Source organism: Podarcis raffonei, chromosome 8 (assembly GCF_027172205.1).
Source record: "Podarcis raffonei isolate rPodRaf1 chromosome 8, rPodRaf1.pri, whole genome shotgun sequence".
Classification (NCBI taxonomy): Eukaryota; Metazoa; Chordata; class Lepidosauria; order Squamata; family Lacertidae; genus Podarcis; species Podarcis raffonei.
Genome location: NC_070609.1, coordinates 14,107,537 through 14,124,802, shown reverse-complemented (window position 1 = coordinate 14,124,802; position 17,266 = coordinate 14,107,537). Strand labels below are relative to the sequence as shown.

Below are 17,266 nucleotides of genomic sequence, written 5' to 3'. Positions count from 1 at the left end.
TCTGGTGGTGAATAATAATAATAATAATAATAATAATAATAATAATAATAATAATAATTTATACCCCGCCCATTTGGCTAGGTTTCCCCAGCCACTATGGGCAGCTCCCAACAGAATATTAAAACATAATAAAACATCAAACATTAAAAACTTCCCTAAACAGGGCTGCCTTCAGATGTCTTCTCAAAGTCCGATATCTGATGGGAGGCCATTACACAGGGTGGGCACCACTACTGAGAAGCCTCTCTGCCTGGTTCCCTGTAACACAGGGAGGGAACCACCAGAAGGCTCTCAGAGCTAGACCTCAGTGTCCGGGCTGGACGATGGGGGTAGAGACACTCCTTCAGGTATACTGGGCTGAGGCTGTTTTGGGCTTTAAACGTCAGCACCAACACTTTGACTTGTGCTCAGAAATATATTGGGAGCCAAAGTACGTTTTTCAGGACCAGTGTTATGTGGTCTAGGTGGCCACTCCCAGTCACCAGTCTAGCTGCCGTATTCTGGATTAGTTGTAGTTTCTGAGTCACCTTCAAAGGTAGCCCCATGTTGAGTGCATCGACTTAATTTTATAAAGTGTATACCGTATTTTTCCCTCTATTACACGCAGATTTTTTCTCCTAAAAAGTAAGGGGAAATGTCTGTGCGTGTTATCGAGCGAATGTGTGGTCCCTGGAGCTGACAAGCGCGAGTGAAGGCAAAAATCAGGCAAATATCAAATAGTCCAGAGAAGGGAGGAAAGGAGGAAGTTGCTGCTTTCCTGCATTCTGCCTCAGGGTCTTACTGCCCACCCGCTTCTGTTTCCTTACTGTGTTTGCTCAAACGGAACAAAGAGCAGAGAAAACCCCTCCCCTCCAGGCAAGCAGAGTGGAAAGCTCCTCTCCGTGCGTCTGGGACTCGAAGGCAACATGCAGGTTGGGGGGGGGGAGAGAGAGAGAGCTGGCTGGCTTGTGGGGGGGGGGGACTTTTGCCTTCCTTTCCTCCCTCCGGTAAAACCCCTCTCCTGCATTCTTAGCCAGCTGCTTCTCTGCACACCCCTCTCCTTGTCGCTTCTATGTTTTTCCTTCCCTCCCTACTTAAAACGTGGTTCCAATCACGGATCCACATGGATCCTCAGGATCTTTGCATTGAGTCACCCCAAATTCACCATCAGATCACATAGCAATGATCTGATGCAAAAACAGGGCTGCAATGGTGCAAAAACATGGTTACAAAGCACGGATCCACATGGATCCTCAGGATCTTTGCATTGGGTCACCCCAAATTCACCATCAGATCACATAGCATGTCCATGGCTACAGCCTGCACCAAAAAAATCACGCACCCACTGTTGCCTGGGGCTGCAATGGTGCAAAAACGTGGTTACAAAGCATGGATCCACATGGATCCTCAGGATCTTTGCATTGGGTCACCCCAAATTCACCATCAGATCACATAGCATGTCCATGGCTACAGCCTGCACCAAAAAAAATCACGCACCCACTGTTGCCTGGGGCTGCAATGGTGCAAAAACGTGGTTACAAAGCACGGATCCACATGGATCATCAGGATCTTTGCATTGGGTCACCCCAAATTCACCATCAGATCACATAGCATGTCCATGGCTACAGCCTGCACCAAAAAAATCACGCACCCACTGTTGCCTGGGGCTGCAATGGTACAAAAACGTGGTTACAAAGCATGGATCCACATGGATCCTCAGGATCTTTGCATTGGGTCACCCCAAATTCACCATTAGATCACATAGCATGTCCATGGCTAAAGCCTGCACCAAAAAAATCACGCACCCACTGTTGCCTGGGGCTGCAATGGTGCAAAAACGTGGTTACAAAGCACGGATCCACATGGATCCTCAGGATCTTTGCATTGGGTCACCCCAAATTCACCATCAGATCACACAGCATGTCCATGGCTACAGCCTGCACCAAAAAAATCATGCACCCACTGTTGCCTGGGGCTGCAATGGTGCAAAAACGTGGTTACAAAGCATGGATCCACATGGATCCTCAGGATCTTTGCATTGGGCTACCCCAAACTCACCGTCAAATCACATGTCTGTGGCCGCAGCATGAAGCACAAAAATGATACATCCACTGTTTCATTCAGAATTTTTTTTTCTTGTTTTCCTCCTCTAAAAACTATGTGCGTGTTATGGTCAGGTGCGTGTTATCGAGCGAAAAATACGGTACTTTTTGTTTCTTTTTAAGTATACTATGTTATAATGATTTTTATAGTGTCCAGATCAAGGGAACAAATGGTACTGCTCTATTCTGACTTTCTCATTCCACACCTGGAATGCTGTGCCCAGTTTCGGGCCCTGCAATCTAAGAAAGATATTTAGAAGCTGGACCGTGTGCAGAGGAGGGAACCTAAAATGATAAAGGGTCTGGAAACCAAGCTTTATGTGGAATGGATGAGGGAGTTGGATAGGCTTAGCCTCGAAAGGACACAACTGAGAGGACTCCTTTTCAAAGCCTTAGTCATTGGACTGTGACAACTGACCTCAGGATTCTGTCCTGTCTTCAGTGCTATTCAACATTTACATGAAACTCTTGGAACAGGAAATGCCACAGCAACTCAGTGAAGGTTGGTTTCTTGGATTGAGTTAAAATACAGGTGAGGACAAAATAGATTGCAATATAATTTCATTTGGCAGCAAACTTTGTGTGTGTTTGTGGGTGGGTGTTTCTAAGAGAGAGAAGATTCTTAAACAGTGACTGTATTGGTAGGAACCAAGAGTGTGAGGCAGGGGTGACAGACGGAAGTGCCAGAGGAACCAAAACTCCTAAGTATACATTGAAGAAGTTGCAAAAAAGAACTACACACACTTATCTATGCTGGGCTCTACGCAGGGCTGCCCTTGAAGCTGACCCAGAAACTCCAGCAGGTGCAGAATGCCGCTGCAAGGCTCCTTACAGGGTCCTTGCCACAGGACCACATTCATCCAGTGCTTACCAGCTGCACTGGCTCCCGGTGGAGTACATGGTCAGGTTTAAGGTGCTGGTTTTGACCTTTAAAGCCCTATGCGGCCTAGAACCCTCATACCTATGGGACTGCCTCTCCTTGTATGCTCTGCGGAGGACCTTAAGGTCCATAAATAGGCCCGAGCCTCAAGGAGGTTAGATTGGTCTCAACTAGGACAGGGCCTTTTCAGCACTGGCCCCCGACTTGGTGGAATGCTCTGTCACAAGAGAACAGGGCCCTGTGGGATTTGACATCTTTCTGCAGGGCCTGCAAGATGGAGCTGTTCCGCCTGGCCTTTGGCTTGGATTCACTCTGAACCCTTATGTGGGCTTTGGTATATAAATTTTCCCTTGGATTTTGCTGGCCCATGTAGGACCAGCATGGGTAGCTGGCTTGGGCGAATAGCTGATGTTTCCTCCCTTTGTGGTCTTGATTTATGGGCTACTACTAAAATGAAGCTGCATTTTAAGTTGTATCAAGTCATATTTTAATTAACTTTTTGTTGTTGTTTCCCCCCCCCCATTACTTTTTATTGTAATTTATATTTGGTGTTAGACGCCCTGAGCCTGGCCCTGGCCAGGAAGGGCAGGGTATAAATGAATTATTATTATTATTATTACAGTGGTACCTCGGGTTAAGTACTTAATTCATTCCGGAGGTCCGTTCTTAACCTGAAATTGTTCTTAACCTGAAGCACCACTTTAGCTAATGGGGCCTCCTGCTGCTGCTGCGCCACCGGAACACAATTTCTGTTCTCATCCTGAAGCAAAGTTCTTAACCTGAGGTACGATTTCTGGGTTAGCAGAGTCTGTAACCTGAAGCGTATGCAACCAGAAGCGTATGTAACCTGAGGTACCACTGTAGTATTATTATTATTATTATTATTATTATTATTATTATTATTATTATTATTATTTGAGAGTAAGACCCATTGAAATCAGTGGCATTTACATCTATGTAGACAGATATAGAATTGCACTGTAATCCCTTTGAAATAAATGGTTACTACTTCCAACAACAGTGCATAGGAGTGTGCTGAAATCCCTATGCCACCTCCAATTTTTCCAGCCAAATATATTTATTGGTTAGGGATGGGGTGGAAACTTGAGAAGCACCATTGCCTATGAAGGAAGGAGTTGCATTGCTAAGTAGGCATAACATAAATAATGAAGCAAAGAGAACCACACCTCAAGATAGGCAGCATAAAGCAGAATGTCCTCTGTGCCTTCTGTGCTGTGTGGCTAAAAATCGCCTTTGTTGGTGGTATGAGCGGGAAACGAGGCTATTGCTCTGCATCCAAGAGCAATAGAAAGAGAAGAAGGAGATACTTAAAAGCATCCTGTTAGGGCTGACCTATCATTAAGAGCAAAAAAAGGGCACAGCCAGAGCCACTGCTAGTCTGCCAGATGGGGAAAGAGGCATGAGGGCCCAGAAGACAATCTTACAAGGCTTCAAGTGATCGCCAAAGAAGAAGAAGAAGAATGTTTCTGTATATACTTGAAGCCACCCAGAGTGGCAGGGGTGACCCAGTCAGATGGGTGGGGTAAAAATATTATTATTGTTATTATTATTATTATGAATAAATCTGAGAGGTGTCTATTAACAAGTAATGAGATTATAGAGAAATAATTTAGACAATTCCAACAGTGAGCTTTGAATTTTAATATGTCCCTCTTTATCTTTGTAATGAACAAACAATCCCCATTTCCAGACCTCACTGAACTATTTGTTCCCAAGTGTTGCCTCCGACATGAATCCATGGCCTATAAATCTCTCCAGGCAAGCCTCTACCTGCATCAATTCATTTGATGATCCTTCTCTGCTCTGAGTCTCCTAATCTTTCTAGAATGATGAAGGCACTCCTGAGAGCATGCCTCCTCTTGGCCCTGCTTTCTCCAGGTAAGATGGGGAACATTAAATTACCTTTAGAGGACACTTGGGAGGGAAGGGGAGTTGGGAGTGTAGATCAACACCATAGAGAGCAAGGACTGCTGGGTTACCAAGAGGAAGTAGGGGAGAGTCAAGTCACAAGTTTATTTCTATTGAGTTCCAGCAAAACACACAAATCAAGGATCTCCCCCTCTCTCTGTGTGTGTTGTGTTTGTTGGTGTGTGTGTGTGTGTGTGTGTGTGTGTATGTTTGTGTGTTTATACACACACACACACGAGACAGACACATCGTTAGGTGTGGAAACAGATGGGGGATGTGCAAAGGCAAGAGATGGTCAGATGAAAATGTTGGATATGATTTCAAAATGCAGGGAAAGTGCTAAGAAGGTGAACAATCTTTTCTTCAATGGGAGAGGGGGAGAAAATAGGACTTAGAAAATAGGACAGAATAGTAATTCCATTGGAATGGAGAGTAAAAGTTGCTTAGGAAAGGAAAGGGGAGAAAACAAAGTATGGCCATAGCAGGAAGAAATTAAATACATTTTAATAAGAAAAAAAAAACATCCTCTTGGAACAGATCACAGAAACCCACTGCTGAGGATCCAGTTTTGCTACTACTACTTGTTGATTGTGGAAATCTGGGGAGCTGAATTTAAGAGAGCCAGTTTGCTGTTGTGATGAGAGTATTAGACAAGGATCCAGGAGGCCAGGGTTTGAATCCCTATTGAGCCACAAAGCTCACTGGGGGATCCTAGACCAGTCACTATACCTTGGCTTAACCTACCTCACAGGAATCTTCTGAGGATAAAATGGGGAGGGGAGAACCAAGTACACAGCCTTGAGCTTGGCTGCAGATAAATAAATTTGAAAAATTTGAAATTGAGAGCAAGCGAAACTGATAGATTTGTTCACCCTTGGTCCCGGAACCTGTCCTCACATTGGCCAACACATTGGCTATGGGAAGCACACAATTAGGACCTCAGCAAAGGTGCAACACTCTGTCTTATTGTGGGTTCCAGCAACTTATGTCTGAAATATGCTACTTTTTCTGGTCAGTGGCTTCAAGAGCTTTAATTAATGAGTGTTTTACTCATATCATTTCATATTATTCTATTAAAATGCTTATTAAATTGAACCCCTTTTAATTTAAAAGTTTTAATTCACTATCACCTCCTCCTCCGGGTCTCATTAAGCAAACCACAACACCAAATAATAATGGTAATGGTAATAATAATCTATGAAGTAATCTTTTGCTCCTGTCCTCAGCATTAGCTAGGAAGTGCAGAAGTGCTTATAACAAGACTGGACTGACAGATCATGGCTATGCGGAAATAACTTGTGACTCCAACCAAGATTCCTGTGTTGCTAGTGCTCTGCGAACAAATATAAGTAAGACTTTGTCTTTTGCTGTTGGATTTGACCCAGGTTAAGATATAGGTGAACTTTAAGGGTTCTACTAGCATATAGAAGTTTATGCTGGGGCAACTCACCTATGAAAAAGTGAGGTGAGGAAACTGTGACACTTCAGCTGTAGATGGATTAGAACTTCCATCAGCCTCCGCTAGCCTGGCCACCAGTCAGGGAAGATGGGAGATGTAGTTCAACAACATCTGAAGTAAGGAATGGCTTGCATATGAAAATGGGGAATCTAACATCACCTGATCACAACCAGTGGCCGAATCTGGGGGCTGATCGCCAAGCTTAGAGAACTTGATTTGCATCAACCAGAAATCCCTATAGAGCCAAACCAATGAACTCCAGATTAGTTTTGGTTATCAAACTAGGACAATAAGCCTGGAATATAAGATGAACATCCCCTTTGCCATAAATGACCTTAAAATTGAGAGTCCTTTCACAGATCTATAAAAACTATTCAAAAGCTGTGTAATCGGGATTGGAGTTGAAGATACTTCAAACTTTCATGGCTCCATGGCCTCCCCCCACTCAAGTTATTTTGAAGTAATTCTCAGTGATGAAACAATGAGAAAAGAACCAATATAAAGAAAGTATTCATGTAGTTCGCCTCTAAAAAAGGGATTCAGTTACCCAGCTTGATTCAAAGTGCGCCCCTCCACCCTGATGAACCTCCAACATCACTGCTACATTCTTGGAGGGAGAGAGCCAAGGGGGCAGTAAAGTTGGTGCAATGCAATGTCTTGCCAAGTGTCTTGCGTTGGGAACAAGAGTTCAGGGAAACATTTTCCCCAACCTGCAAACTGTTACAATCAACTAGTAGAGAGAGTGCAGTGTATGTCACATGCATTATCAGATGCATAGAGGCAGGCATGAGTCTTCGTGCTACAATTTTGACCTGAAATGAAGTTCTGCATACATTCCATTGCCAAATTTAATAATACTTTTCCATATTGTCAGTTTGAAATGGTCTTGATTCAGGCAACGTAGAAACCTAGAACCATTACAATGAATGTGCCTTAGAAGCAATAAATCTGCATTCCGCCCCCCAAACTAAATATTTCTTTCAAATTCTTTTTCATAGTGGATCCCCGAGTGCAACTTTCGAATTGGTGCTCGCCACCCCACTATTGCTTCTCAGGTGATTACAGCTTCACTGCAGCAGATGGCAAATTCTTTCAGATGAAGAGGCACTGCTGCAACACTGATCTGTGTAACAGTGAAACTCTCAGCCGTAAGTTTCTGCATCATTGTAGAATCCTTTTCTTAAAGGAAATAATGTTTTTATTGGGTTTTCTGCAAGTGTAACAAGCATCACATATAAACAAAAGAGAACAAACACTACATCAAAAAATTAAAGAAGAAAAAGAGAAAAGAAAAGAAAATCCTTTTTAACTGCATATCCTTTCTACTCCAAATTTGTATTTTAACCTCAAGTTTCCTGTACCGTCTCTAAAATTACAAGTGTTTTTAAAAACCTGCCAATGTATTAAGATGTTTACAGTACTTTTGTAAATATATAATAAACATTTCCCATTCTTTTTAAAATTTCTCATCATCTTGGTTTCTGAGCTTTCCAATTAATTTCACCATTTCAGCATAGTCCATTAACTTGGTCTGCCCGTCTTCTTTGGTAGGGACTGCTTCCTCTTTCCATCTTTGGGCTAGCAATGTCCGGGTGGGCATTGTAACATACGTCAACAATTTCTTCTGGTCTTTTGGAACCTCTGCTCCTATAATACCTATTTAAAAGGCTGCTGGTTTTTTGTTTTACAAAAGTTACTCTAAATATTTTTTTCATTTCATTATACAGTGGACGCTCGGGTTGCGAACGTGATCCATGCGGGAGGCACGTTTGCAACCCGCAGCGGCGCGTCTGCGCATGTGTGGGTTGCGATTTGGCGCTTCTGCACATGTGCAAAGCGCAATCTAGCGATTCTGCGCATGCGCGACCCCCGAAACCCGGAAGTTACCCGTTCCGGTACATCTGGGATACAGGGGATCCGTAACCCAAAAGAACGCAACCTGAAGCGTCTGTAACCTGAGGTATCACTGTAGATCATTTCCCAGAAGTTATTAATGACCTTACATTTCCACCACATATGATAAAATTTACCCTCTGTTGTTGGATCTTGTTCTGTATGTTTTTGCTAGTTTAACCAGGGTTAAATACCACCGGTACATAATTTTATTATAATTTTCTTTCGGTTGGGTACATGCTGTAAATTTCATATTTGTTTTCCAAAGCCTTTCCCAGTCTGACATTTGTATATTATGTCCCACGTCTTTTGCCCATTTGATCATCACACATTTGACTTGTTCTTCCTTAGTATCCCACTCCAGAAGCAAATTATACATTTTTGACAGCAATTTTGTATTGTTTTCTACAATTGCTCTCTGAAACTTTGACACTTCATAACTAATCCTTTCTTTTCATCATTTTTAAAGGTTTCATTTAACTGAAAATATTGTAGCCAGTCGGTTACTTTTCTACTGATTTCTTCATAATCTTTTAATTTTAATTGATTATCTGTTTCTGTTAACTGCTCTCTATATGTCAGCCAACCTGTCTTTTTTTAAAAAGATACTGCTTGTCACGGGGAAAGCCACCATGGTGTTTTTTGTTCTAGTAAATCTTTATATTTCTCCCAAACTTTAAATATCACATTTCTTATTATATGATTATGAAATCTTCTATGTACTTTGGCCTTATGATACCATAAATACACTTGCCAATAAAATCTATTATCATAACCTTCCAGATCCAGCAGATCAGCTTGTTTTAGAATTATCCACTCCCAGATCCAACAAATGCAGGATGCTTCATAATATAGTCTTAAATCTGGTAGAGAGAAGCCTCCTCTGTCTTTAACATCTATTAATAATTTATGTTTTATTCTTCGTTTCTTCCCTCTCCAGATATATCTTGAAATATCTCTTTGCTACTCTTTGAAGCAGCTCGCATTGCTTATCACTGGGATTGATTGGAATAAAAACAACACTTTTGGCAAAACACTCATCTTGATCACTGGCATTCTGCCTAATATAGACAAATTCATCCTTCCCCAGATTTCTAATTTCCTTTTTTCCTTTCCATAATTTTCATAGTTGTCTTTAAATATATTAATATCCTTAGCTGTCAACCATATTCCCAAATATTTAACTTTTTAAAATATAACTATCTCTGTCTTCTGCTGTATCTCCTTTTTATCTTGCTCTGAAACATTCTTCACTAAGAGTTTAGTCTTATTCTTATGCAATTAAAAACCTAATACCTGTCCAAATTTCTGTATTTTTTCTAATACTTTCAATAGTGAATTTTGGGGGTCATCAACCATTATAACAAGGTTGTCTGCAAATGGTTTCAATTTATATGCTTTATTTCCTACTACTATTCCTCTAATAGTTTTTTCTGCTCTTATGTTTCTCACCAGGACTTCTCATATTAAAATAAACAATAATGGTGATAAGCGACATCCTTGTATTGTCCCTTTCATGATTTTACATTTTTCTGTAATAACATTATTAACAATTAATCTTGCTTGTTGCTCTGAATAAATTGCATCAATTCCTCTTCTAAACCAAATTCCATCTCCTCTAGAACCTTATGCATAAATGACCAAGAGATATTATCAAATGCCTTTTCAGTGTCAATAAACATCAATGCTGCTTGTTTTTTTGTTTTTTACTTCCAGGTATTCTGGAGTCCTTAGCATGTTAGGGCTGTGCACTGGATTTGGCCATGGCCTGGATCCTTAGTATATTAGCAGAGAACCTGAGCCTCATTCAAATGGGGTGAGACAGCCCCACATGGATACAGGTTCAGTTGAGCAGCTCCAGGACTATTAGGGCCTCTCAAGGGGTGTAGAGGCAGGCAGGACAGAGAGGCAGGCATAAGGAGAAATTGTGAAAAAGATGGACCTACTGGGCAGCTGAGAAGGGATGGGTTGTCTTTCCAAAAAGGCCTCTCCTTCTTCCTGCCCCTTGTAGCAGCAACCTACAACTGATAGGTGGGAGGATCTGATCCTGCACAGTGCCAGTGCCCCTTGTCCCAGCCATATTTTTACTGGATGTTAAGATGTTGTTACACATCACCCCTATATCCAAGTGATTTGAGATTCTAGGGGTACCAGGCGTGCTTCAACCCAGGGTCTGTGTTTCTTGTGGGACCAAAATACACAGCTGACATTGTGGTGCCTTTATGATTTATTTTTTATTTATAAATAGATACAACCTGAATCCTACAATGAAGGTGTCCACAAAAAGGAGATCTGTCCCTCTCATAGGCACAGTAGCATTCTTGTCTTGGAAGCTTGTCTTTTCCTGAGAACGGTCACATCCCTCATATTCTAATAAAACTTATCCCTATTACACAGGGAGCAGCCTCCATTCCTTTGATGTGTTGCTGTGCTAATCTGTTATTTTAATGACCCACTTCTGCAGATGGTCACCTCACAAGTAGATTGCTTCTGACATACATCAAGATAATTTGCTAGAATCAAGAGGTGTCTAACAAGCCAAAATTAAGACCTTGGCCTAGCTTAATTAACTCAGTGGGTAAGTCCCCCCCAAATAGACCTGGGCCAAGAATACAAAGTTTAAGAAACCTTTATAACATTCCCTATGCTTTTTAAGCCTGTGAACGATCTATTTCAAACAGAATAATTGGATATCTAGGCTCATGAACAGCTCATGAACAGTTTATGGTCCCTTCAAGTTAATATTCAATTGTTTCAAATATTGACCTTACAACCCACATATCTTATCCGTGTCCTCCTAAATCAGCCTTGAGCTGGTCCTGGTCAGTCTTTTAATTGGCAAAATAAGTGAATTATCACACACAGATACAAAAATAGACAAAACCATTAACATGCTCCATATATTTGTGATCTTGGCAGTTCCTGATCGGAACATGCTGGCTGAAAATGGTCTGCGGTGTCCAGCCTGCTTCTCCAAAGGAAACAAAAAGTGTAAAAGTGAGAAGACCGTCAACTGCCTTGAGAATGAGACCAAGTGTGTGGATTTTAAAGGAGTTTTTACTAGAGGTAACACTGCTAGTCAAACAGGGGGGAAAGGCCTAGTCTATGGCTGGGTCATAGAGACTCCCTCCTGTTTTCCTTCTCCCCCCCTTTCCCTTTCATGTTGCTGGAAAAGTGAGAGGGAACACTGGTCTCTCTCACTGGTCCCACTCTGCACCCTTCCTTAGTATTTTGCCTGCCTGGACTGTGTCTTTTATCTTTAATAATGCCACTTGCTTGTACAGAAGGAGGATTAAAAGTGAGATATGCATATAAACTACCCTTCCAAACAAAAGTAAAAAGTGCATTGATTGCTCTACCCCAGTTGCATCTGGATCTGTCCACCAATGAGATGCAGTCCAGGACAAACTATGTCCCTCTTGCTCAAAAAACATATTTATTATGTAAAATGAATGTAATAGATTTCCTTAAATTCTGTGACAATGAGCAGTATCTGGCTAACTCAGACCTTCAGTGCAAGGATTTACAGTTGTGCAACAGAATATCTGGGCTCTTCTGCCTACATGTGCTCTGTTTCCTCCCAAAATCTGCTCCACAATTGTGGAAACTCCCGGAATGGATTTAGGGGATACACAGGGGGAGGAAAAGAGGGAGGCTATGTTCCTTTCCAAAAGGATACATCATTTTGCCGATGTCATGAGTTAGCTACATTCGTAAAAATATAAAGCGCTTTATATGTGTTATAACATTATGGAATTGATGTTGTGGAGTCCCGTCTTTCACCAATGGGACTTCCATGTATGAAGTTTACAACGTATTAAACTGAATCACTTTTTTGATGTGTCTAGATCCAGCCTTAGATGCATAGCTCCATATCAACATAGTTTTGAGGAATAATGATGTTTTGAGAGGGGGGGGGGAATTGCCAAATCCCTCCTTTCTGAAAAGAAGAGAGGATTTGGAATTAATAGAGATGGGGCATATGGGCTGATTTGCCCCATGAAGGAAGAGGCAGAGTCTAGGCCATTTGAGCTGCCTTTGCCATACATTCTTTCTTCTCATCCTTCTCCTGCCCTTTTACAGCCTGGGTTTTTGCTAGTTTCTCTTTTGAGGGCTGAGTAAGAATTCTGCGGGGAGTTCCTGATTGGCTCTTGGGATTCCCCCCTTTCACCTACTTCATGTTAGATGAGTTTGAAATGAAAATAGATATGGTAAAATAAAAGGAGGATCCTCTGGATGCTTAGATCATAGTGCGGCAATGAGGGAGCCTCAGCTGGCATCCAACCGCCCTGAGAGACAATGGAGTGCAACTCCAGCTGGATTAATGCCAGATCCACATACTCAAGGCTTGTTTTCAAATCCTCTAATTTCAATATATTTTATAAATATAGCCTGTTTATTAATAATCTTCATTTCTTGAGACTCCTTTGGGTATGATGGCAATTTTGAATTACATAAGAGTTACTTTTTTACCCAAACTACTAATGGTGAGAATTATGAAACCCAGCCAGATGGGTGGGGTATAAATAATAAATTAGTAGTAGTAGTATTCTTGTATATTCATGTTTGGATGAAATTATAATATTGTTCAGATTTCTGAAATATACATATTTTAAAATTAACTTATTAAATTCACATTCACCATCACAGGTACAATCTTTTAGTCCCTGGATCAAGGACTAATGTCAGCATTTCTTTCCTTTTTTCCAGCTTTTTTTTCCCACAACAATTTTTCTTTCCAAGGCTGTGGAACAACAGATTTTTGTCGCATCCGAAAAAAAGGAAAGAGAGTTGGAGTAGGGAAATATGTCCTTTTAGTTCAGCGAGAAAGATGTTATAATGCTTCACGAATATCACACCAGCCTGAACATGAAGGGTAATTTGCACAGTGTAGGCAATGAGGGGAAATTGGAGGCCTAGTGGTGAAATTCAGGACTCAGGAAGTCTAGTTCTTTCTTTTTTGCTTTTGGTGGAGATAAAGGGAAGCAAGTGGTAGAGAAAAAGGGGTCGGAATTTGGGGGTTCTAACTTCAAAGAGCCCTGTAGTGTATCATTAAAAAGCAGTTAAGTTTTCATTATGATTATTACAATACAAAATAAATGGTTATGGGAAATAAAATGCTGGTTCTTGGATGTTTCTTTCAGATTCAAATGTGATTAATATTTATTGGTTTAGCCGAAGATATTACAAAAGATAAAATACATAAAACGGGATAAAAACATAATAAAATACATTACACAGCTAAAATCATTATTAAAATTGAATGTTTTCTTAGATAAGAGGTTTCTCCTCTGAAGAATTTAACTCGGGGCATCTTTTCAACTCCGGCACCTTTCAGGTGGGTGCCATTACCATTTTAAGAGAACAAGGAAGAATTCCATTGTGAGCTCTTGCACCTGTAAATCTTGAAAAAATAGCACTGATCCTGTACTATTGCCATTATAATCATCCTGTATTTTCATAATTAAGTTATAGTTTTTCTTCCATTACCAATTGATTAAAAACACCAAGTCTTCTTTCAGATGAATACTTCGGAATGGAGAAGCATGTAGGCTGAAAGTTACAGGACCCTTGGGGCAATCATGGTGGAGCTTCAGTATCAGGATTCAGGTTCAGTTTTCCAGTCAATGGTGTATCATTCCTGGACTCAGTCAGCTCATCTCTTCTGACACTAATCTACAGGCCAAGGCATTAGTAGTATAAGGATACTACCTCCTGTCAATTGCTTATGTCCCACTGCCATAGAGTTTGATTGATGATGTCATATGACACTCCACCCCATAAGTCCCATCTAAGAAGGGCCACCTCCAAGGGCCACTATGAAATAACCTGGGGATGAGCATCCACATAACCCATCTGTGATGATGACACACTACTGCTTCCTTCAAGTAGGCAGGGACCACCCTGTATTGCAAGGAGGCATTAATCACCTCCCTGACCCAGTCAGCTGTCCCCTCCCTGCTCCTTTTCCTCAGACAAGAGGGGGAAGGGGCAATGTCCTTGAATCTTACCAACTGATACTCATCCAATACAACAGGGCTAGACAGTGCTCTGGACACCCCTTGAGATTCAACCTCAAAATGCTTTGCAAAAAGTCACAGCATTGACAAGTCACAAGCACCCTCCCTGGCTCCCAATGACAGGCCCTCCCCATTTTCACCTTGGAACATTTCTTTTCACACCCTGCCTCTCACCCTGGGAGATGCCCACTTCGCCACCTCTCTACCTGGATACTGGCACCAGCTTGAGATTCCCCACCACTACCACTTGACAGCACATTAAGTCTTTTATTTTATTTTATGTTATTTTATTTTTAAAGCACAGACCAATACTTATCACCATGTGTTTTTGATACATACTGTACCAATGCCTTGTCATCTCCACACACACCCCAACACTGCTTTAGTGGTTTCCTAAATAATGAAACATTGAAAATAAACAAGAGGGAAAATGCCACATTTTGTTAGATGTGATTACATACATATTCCATTGTTTAGTCGTGTCCAACTCTTCATGACCCCATGGACCAGAGCATGCCAGGCACTTCTGTCTTTCTCTGCCTACCTCAGTTTGGTCTACTAACTCATGTTAGTAGCTTCGAGAACACTGTCCAACCATCTCGTCCTCTGCCATCCCATTCTCCTTGTGCCTTCAATCTTTCCCAAGATCAGGGTCTTTTCCAGGGAATCTTCTCTTCTCCTTTCTCCATCCCTTTGAAATTCTGTTAGTATAAGCAAATACTAAAGACACACCGATTCAAAGGAAATGAATAGAAAGAGGTATATTTAAATAATATTAATAGCAATAATGATGGTCATGATGATATTAGGGTGTATAAAAAAGAGAACACAATAAAAGCAGGAATGGGAGGAGAAAAGAAAGGGGTAAATATGAGGAAAAGTAAAGGAAGGAAGGAAGGAAGGAAGGAAGGAAGGAAGGAAGGAAGGGCAAAAGAGAAACATTGGGAAGGGAGGGATGTTTGTGCATGTTTAAAATGCAGTTGAAAGCCGTTCAGAAGTCAGATCACTGAAAACAGGTTACAAGAAAAGATGTTATCTACAACTCTTTCATTCCTGTAGCTTATGAAATGGACCCATCGTTTCAAGAGCTTGTTCTCTTGTTGGCTCTTAAACACAAGGCCAAACTCCCAGAATATTAGTATGTCAACACTCTTGCTAACAATTCTTCCCTTCAGGTCCAGGAAACACCTGTGGGTACAAAGGACATCTGAGTGATTCCAGAAAGTAGGAGTTAAATCACCAAAATATATAGGACAGAAGACTCAAAAAGATCTGATGCACTGGTTTGGATCAAAAAATACAGAATTACATATTTATTTAAGACAAATAAAACAACAGTGTAGTAAGCACCCTGTTACCAAACAGGAATAAAGGATGGTAGAAGAAGGTCAGTTAGGAATTTGGGAACATTTGGGAAAATATGTACACAGAAAAGAAACAAGTCTAAACTAGTATATTTTAACAGCTGTCAGGTGGCAGAGGAACCAACAACCACGGCAGGTTGTCAGGAACGGATAACACAAGGAAATTTCCTTCCCATCTGCTTTTTATTCAATGTTTACAGGGAGATGCTTGGGAATGCAGCCTCTTGGAGAAATGGCGTAGTCCTGAGTAAAACTCCACTCCCCTTCTCTCCCACTTCCTCATTCGTCAACAGCACCACCCCCTCTATGGTTGCCTCTTAGGGCCATTTGTCTTAGAGCTCTTTGCTCGCAGGGTTCAGGGAGATGGTGGATCTGAAATGCTTTCTAGTGAAAGTGTGTCAGCCAGCTGCTCTGGATCTGCCTCCTCCTACTCTCCCATTATTTCCCAACTTCTCCCCTCATCCTCCTCTGAATTGTGATCTCCCTCAAACCTCTGTTGTAATTCTGAACTGTCTTCTTCTCTGGAAGGGTCAGGTTGGGGAGGCAGTCTCCACCATTCCTCCTCTGCCCAGTCCCTGACATCACTCCCCTCTCCAGAGCCCTCCTCCACCCATCCCAGTAGTTTTGGTCAGTTGGGGTGGCATGTATGCAACGCCCTTTGCAAGTATGGTGAATGGACATGTTCTGCATACTCCCATGATCTTTCTTCTGGTCAACACCCCTCCCACGCAATCAGGTATTGCAACTTCTTCCTTTGCATCCGGGAGTCTAGAATTTGTTCTACTTTGTACTCTTCCTCTCCTTCTACCATGTCTAGGTGCCTGGTAAGGGTGTGCAGGCACGACAGGTGACAAGACTGATCTGTGCAAGATGGGGTGAATCTTCATAGACACAGGCAATCGGAGCCAGAAAGTCAGAGAGTTGATCTGGTCCACAACTTCAAACGGGCCCACTCTTTGGGTTCAGTTTCCTGCACATGCCCTTTTGTGGCAAATCAGGTTTTGACAGCCACACCTGATCTTCCACATTAATCTCGGTGCCGGGTTGTCAGTGCGCATTGGACAATATCTTTAGCACAGTCCAAATGCTCTTTTAGCAAAGTATGCATTGCTGACAGTTCTTCTGCAATGTCTTTTGCTGCCAGAACCGACGGGGTGTCAGTCGGGGTTGGGAAGCTTGCGAGGATGGTATCCATAACGGACAACACCACTTTGTGACCCACAAAGAGGATGTGGTAACCATCAATGCATGTGTATCCCTTTATAGATCACATTTTCCGCTGTGATCTGCAACAACAGATATTCAGAGGCTTACTAGTTCTCATACTGGAGGGAAAATAGCTATCATAACTATATCAAAAACAAAATACTAATAAGTTACAAAACTGACAGTGTAAACTTGAATGGCCCCATGGATACAAGCAGGTTCCAGGTTCACCTGATTTCTGGGAAGAGCATGTGTCTGACATGCTAATTGTTTATTACTTTGTGCCTCATTAGGATTAGTTTGTTCAAAGATTCTTCAAAGATTTTGAATTAATACTTCTACAAGAAACATGGTCAACTAGAGATATTAAAATCAATGGATTCTCCTCCTATATGAAACCCGCATTGAAAACGAACACGAAGGGCCGGCCGAAA

At 41.7% G+C, this 17,266-nt stretch overlaps 1 protein-coding gene across 1 annotated transcript; it reads left to right on the top strand.

Annotated features, from left to right (window-relative positions):
* The first annotated feature begins 4,769 nt into the window (after window positions 1–4,769).
* LOC128419193 (phospholipase A2 inhibitor and Ly6/PLAUR domain-containing protein-like) lies at window positions 4,770–13,299 on the top strand. Its single transcript, XM_053399612.1, has 4 exons — window positions 4,770–4,860; window positions 7,348–7,497; window positions 11,162–11,308; window positions 12,953–13,299. The coding sequence occupies exons 1-4, from the start codon at window positions 4,770–4,772 to the stop codon at window positions 13,120–13,122; spliced, it is 558 nt and encodes a 185-aa protein (XP_053255587.1). The 3' UTR covers window positions 13,123–13,299.
* The last annotated feature ends 3,967 nt before the right edge of the window (window positions 13,300–17,266 follow it).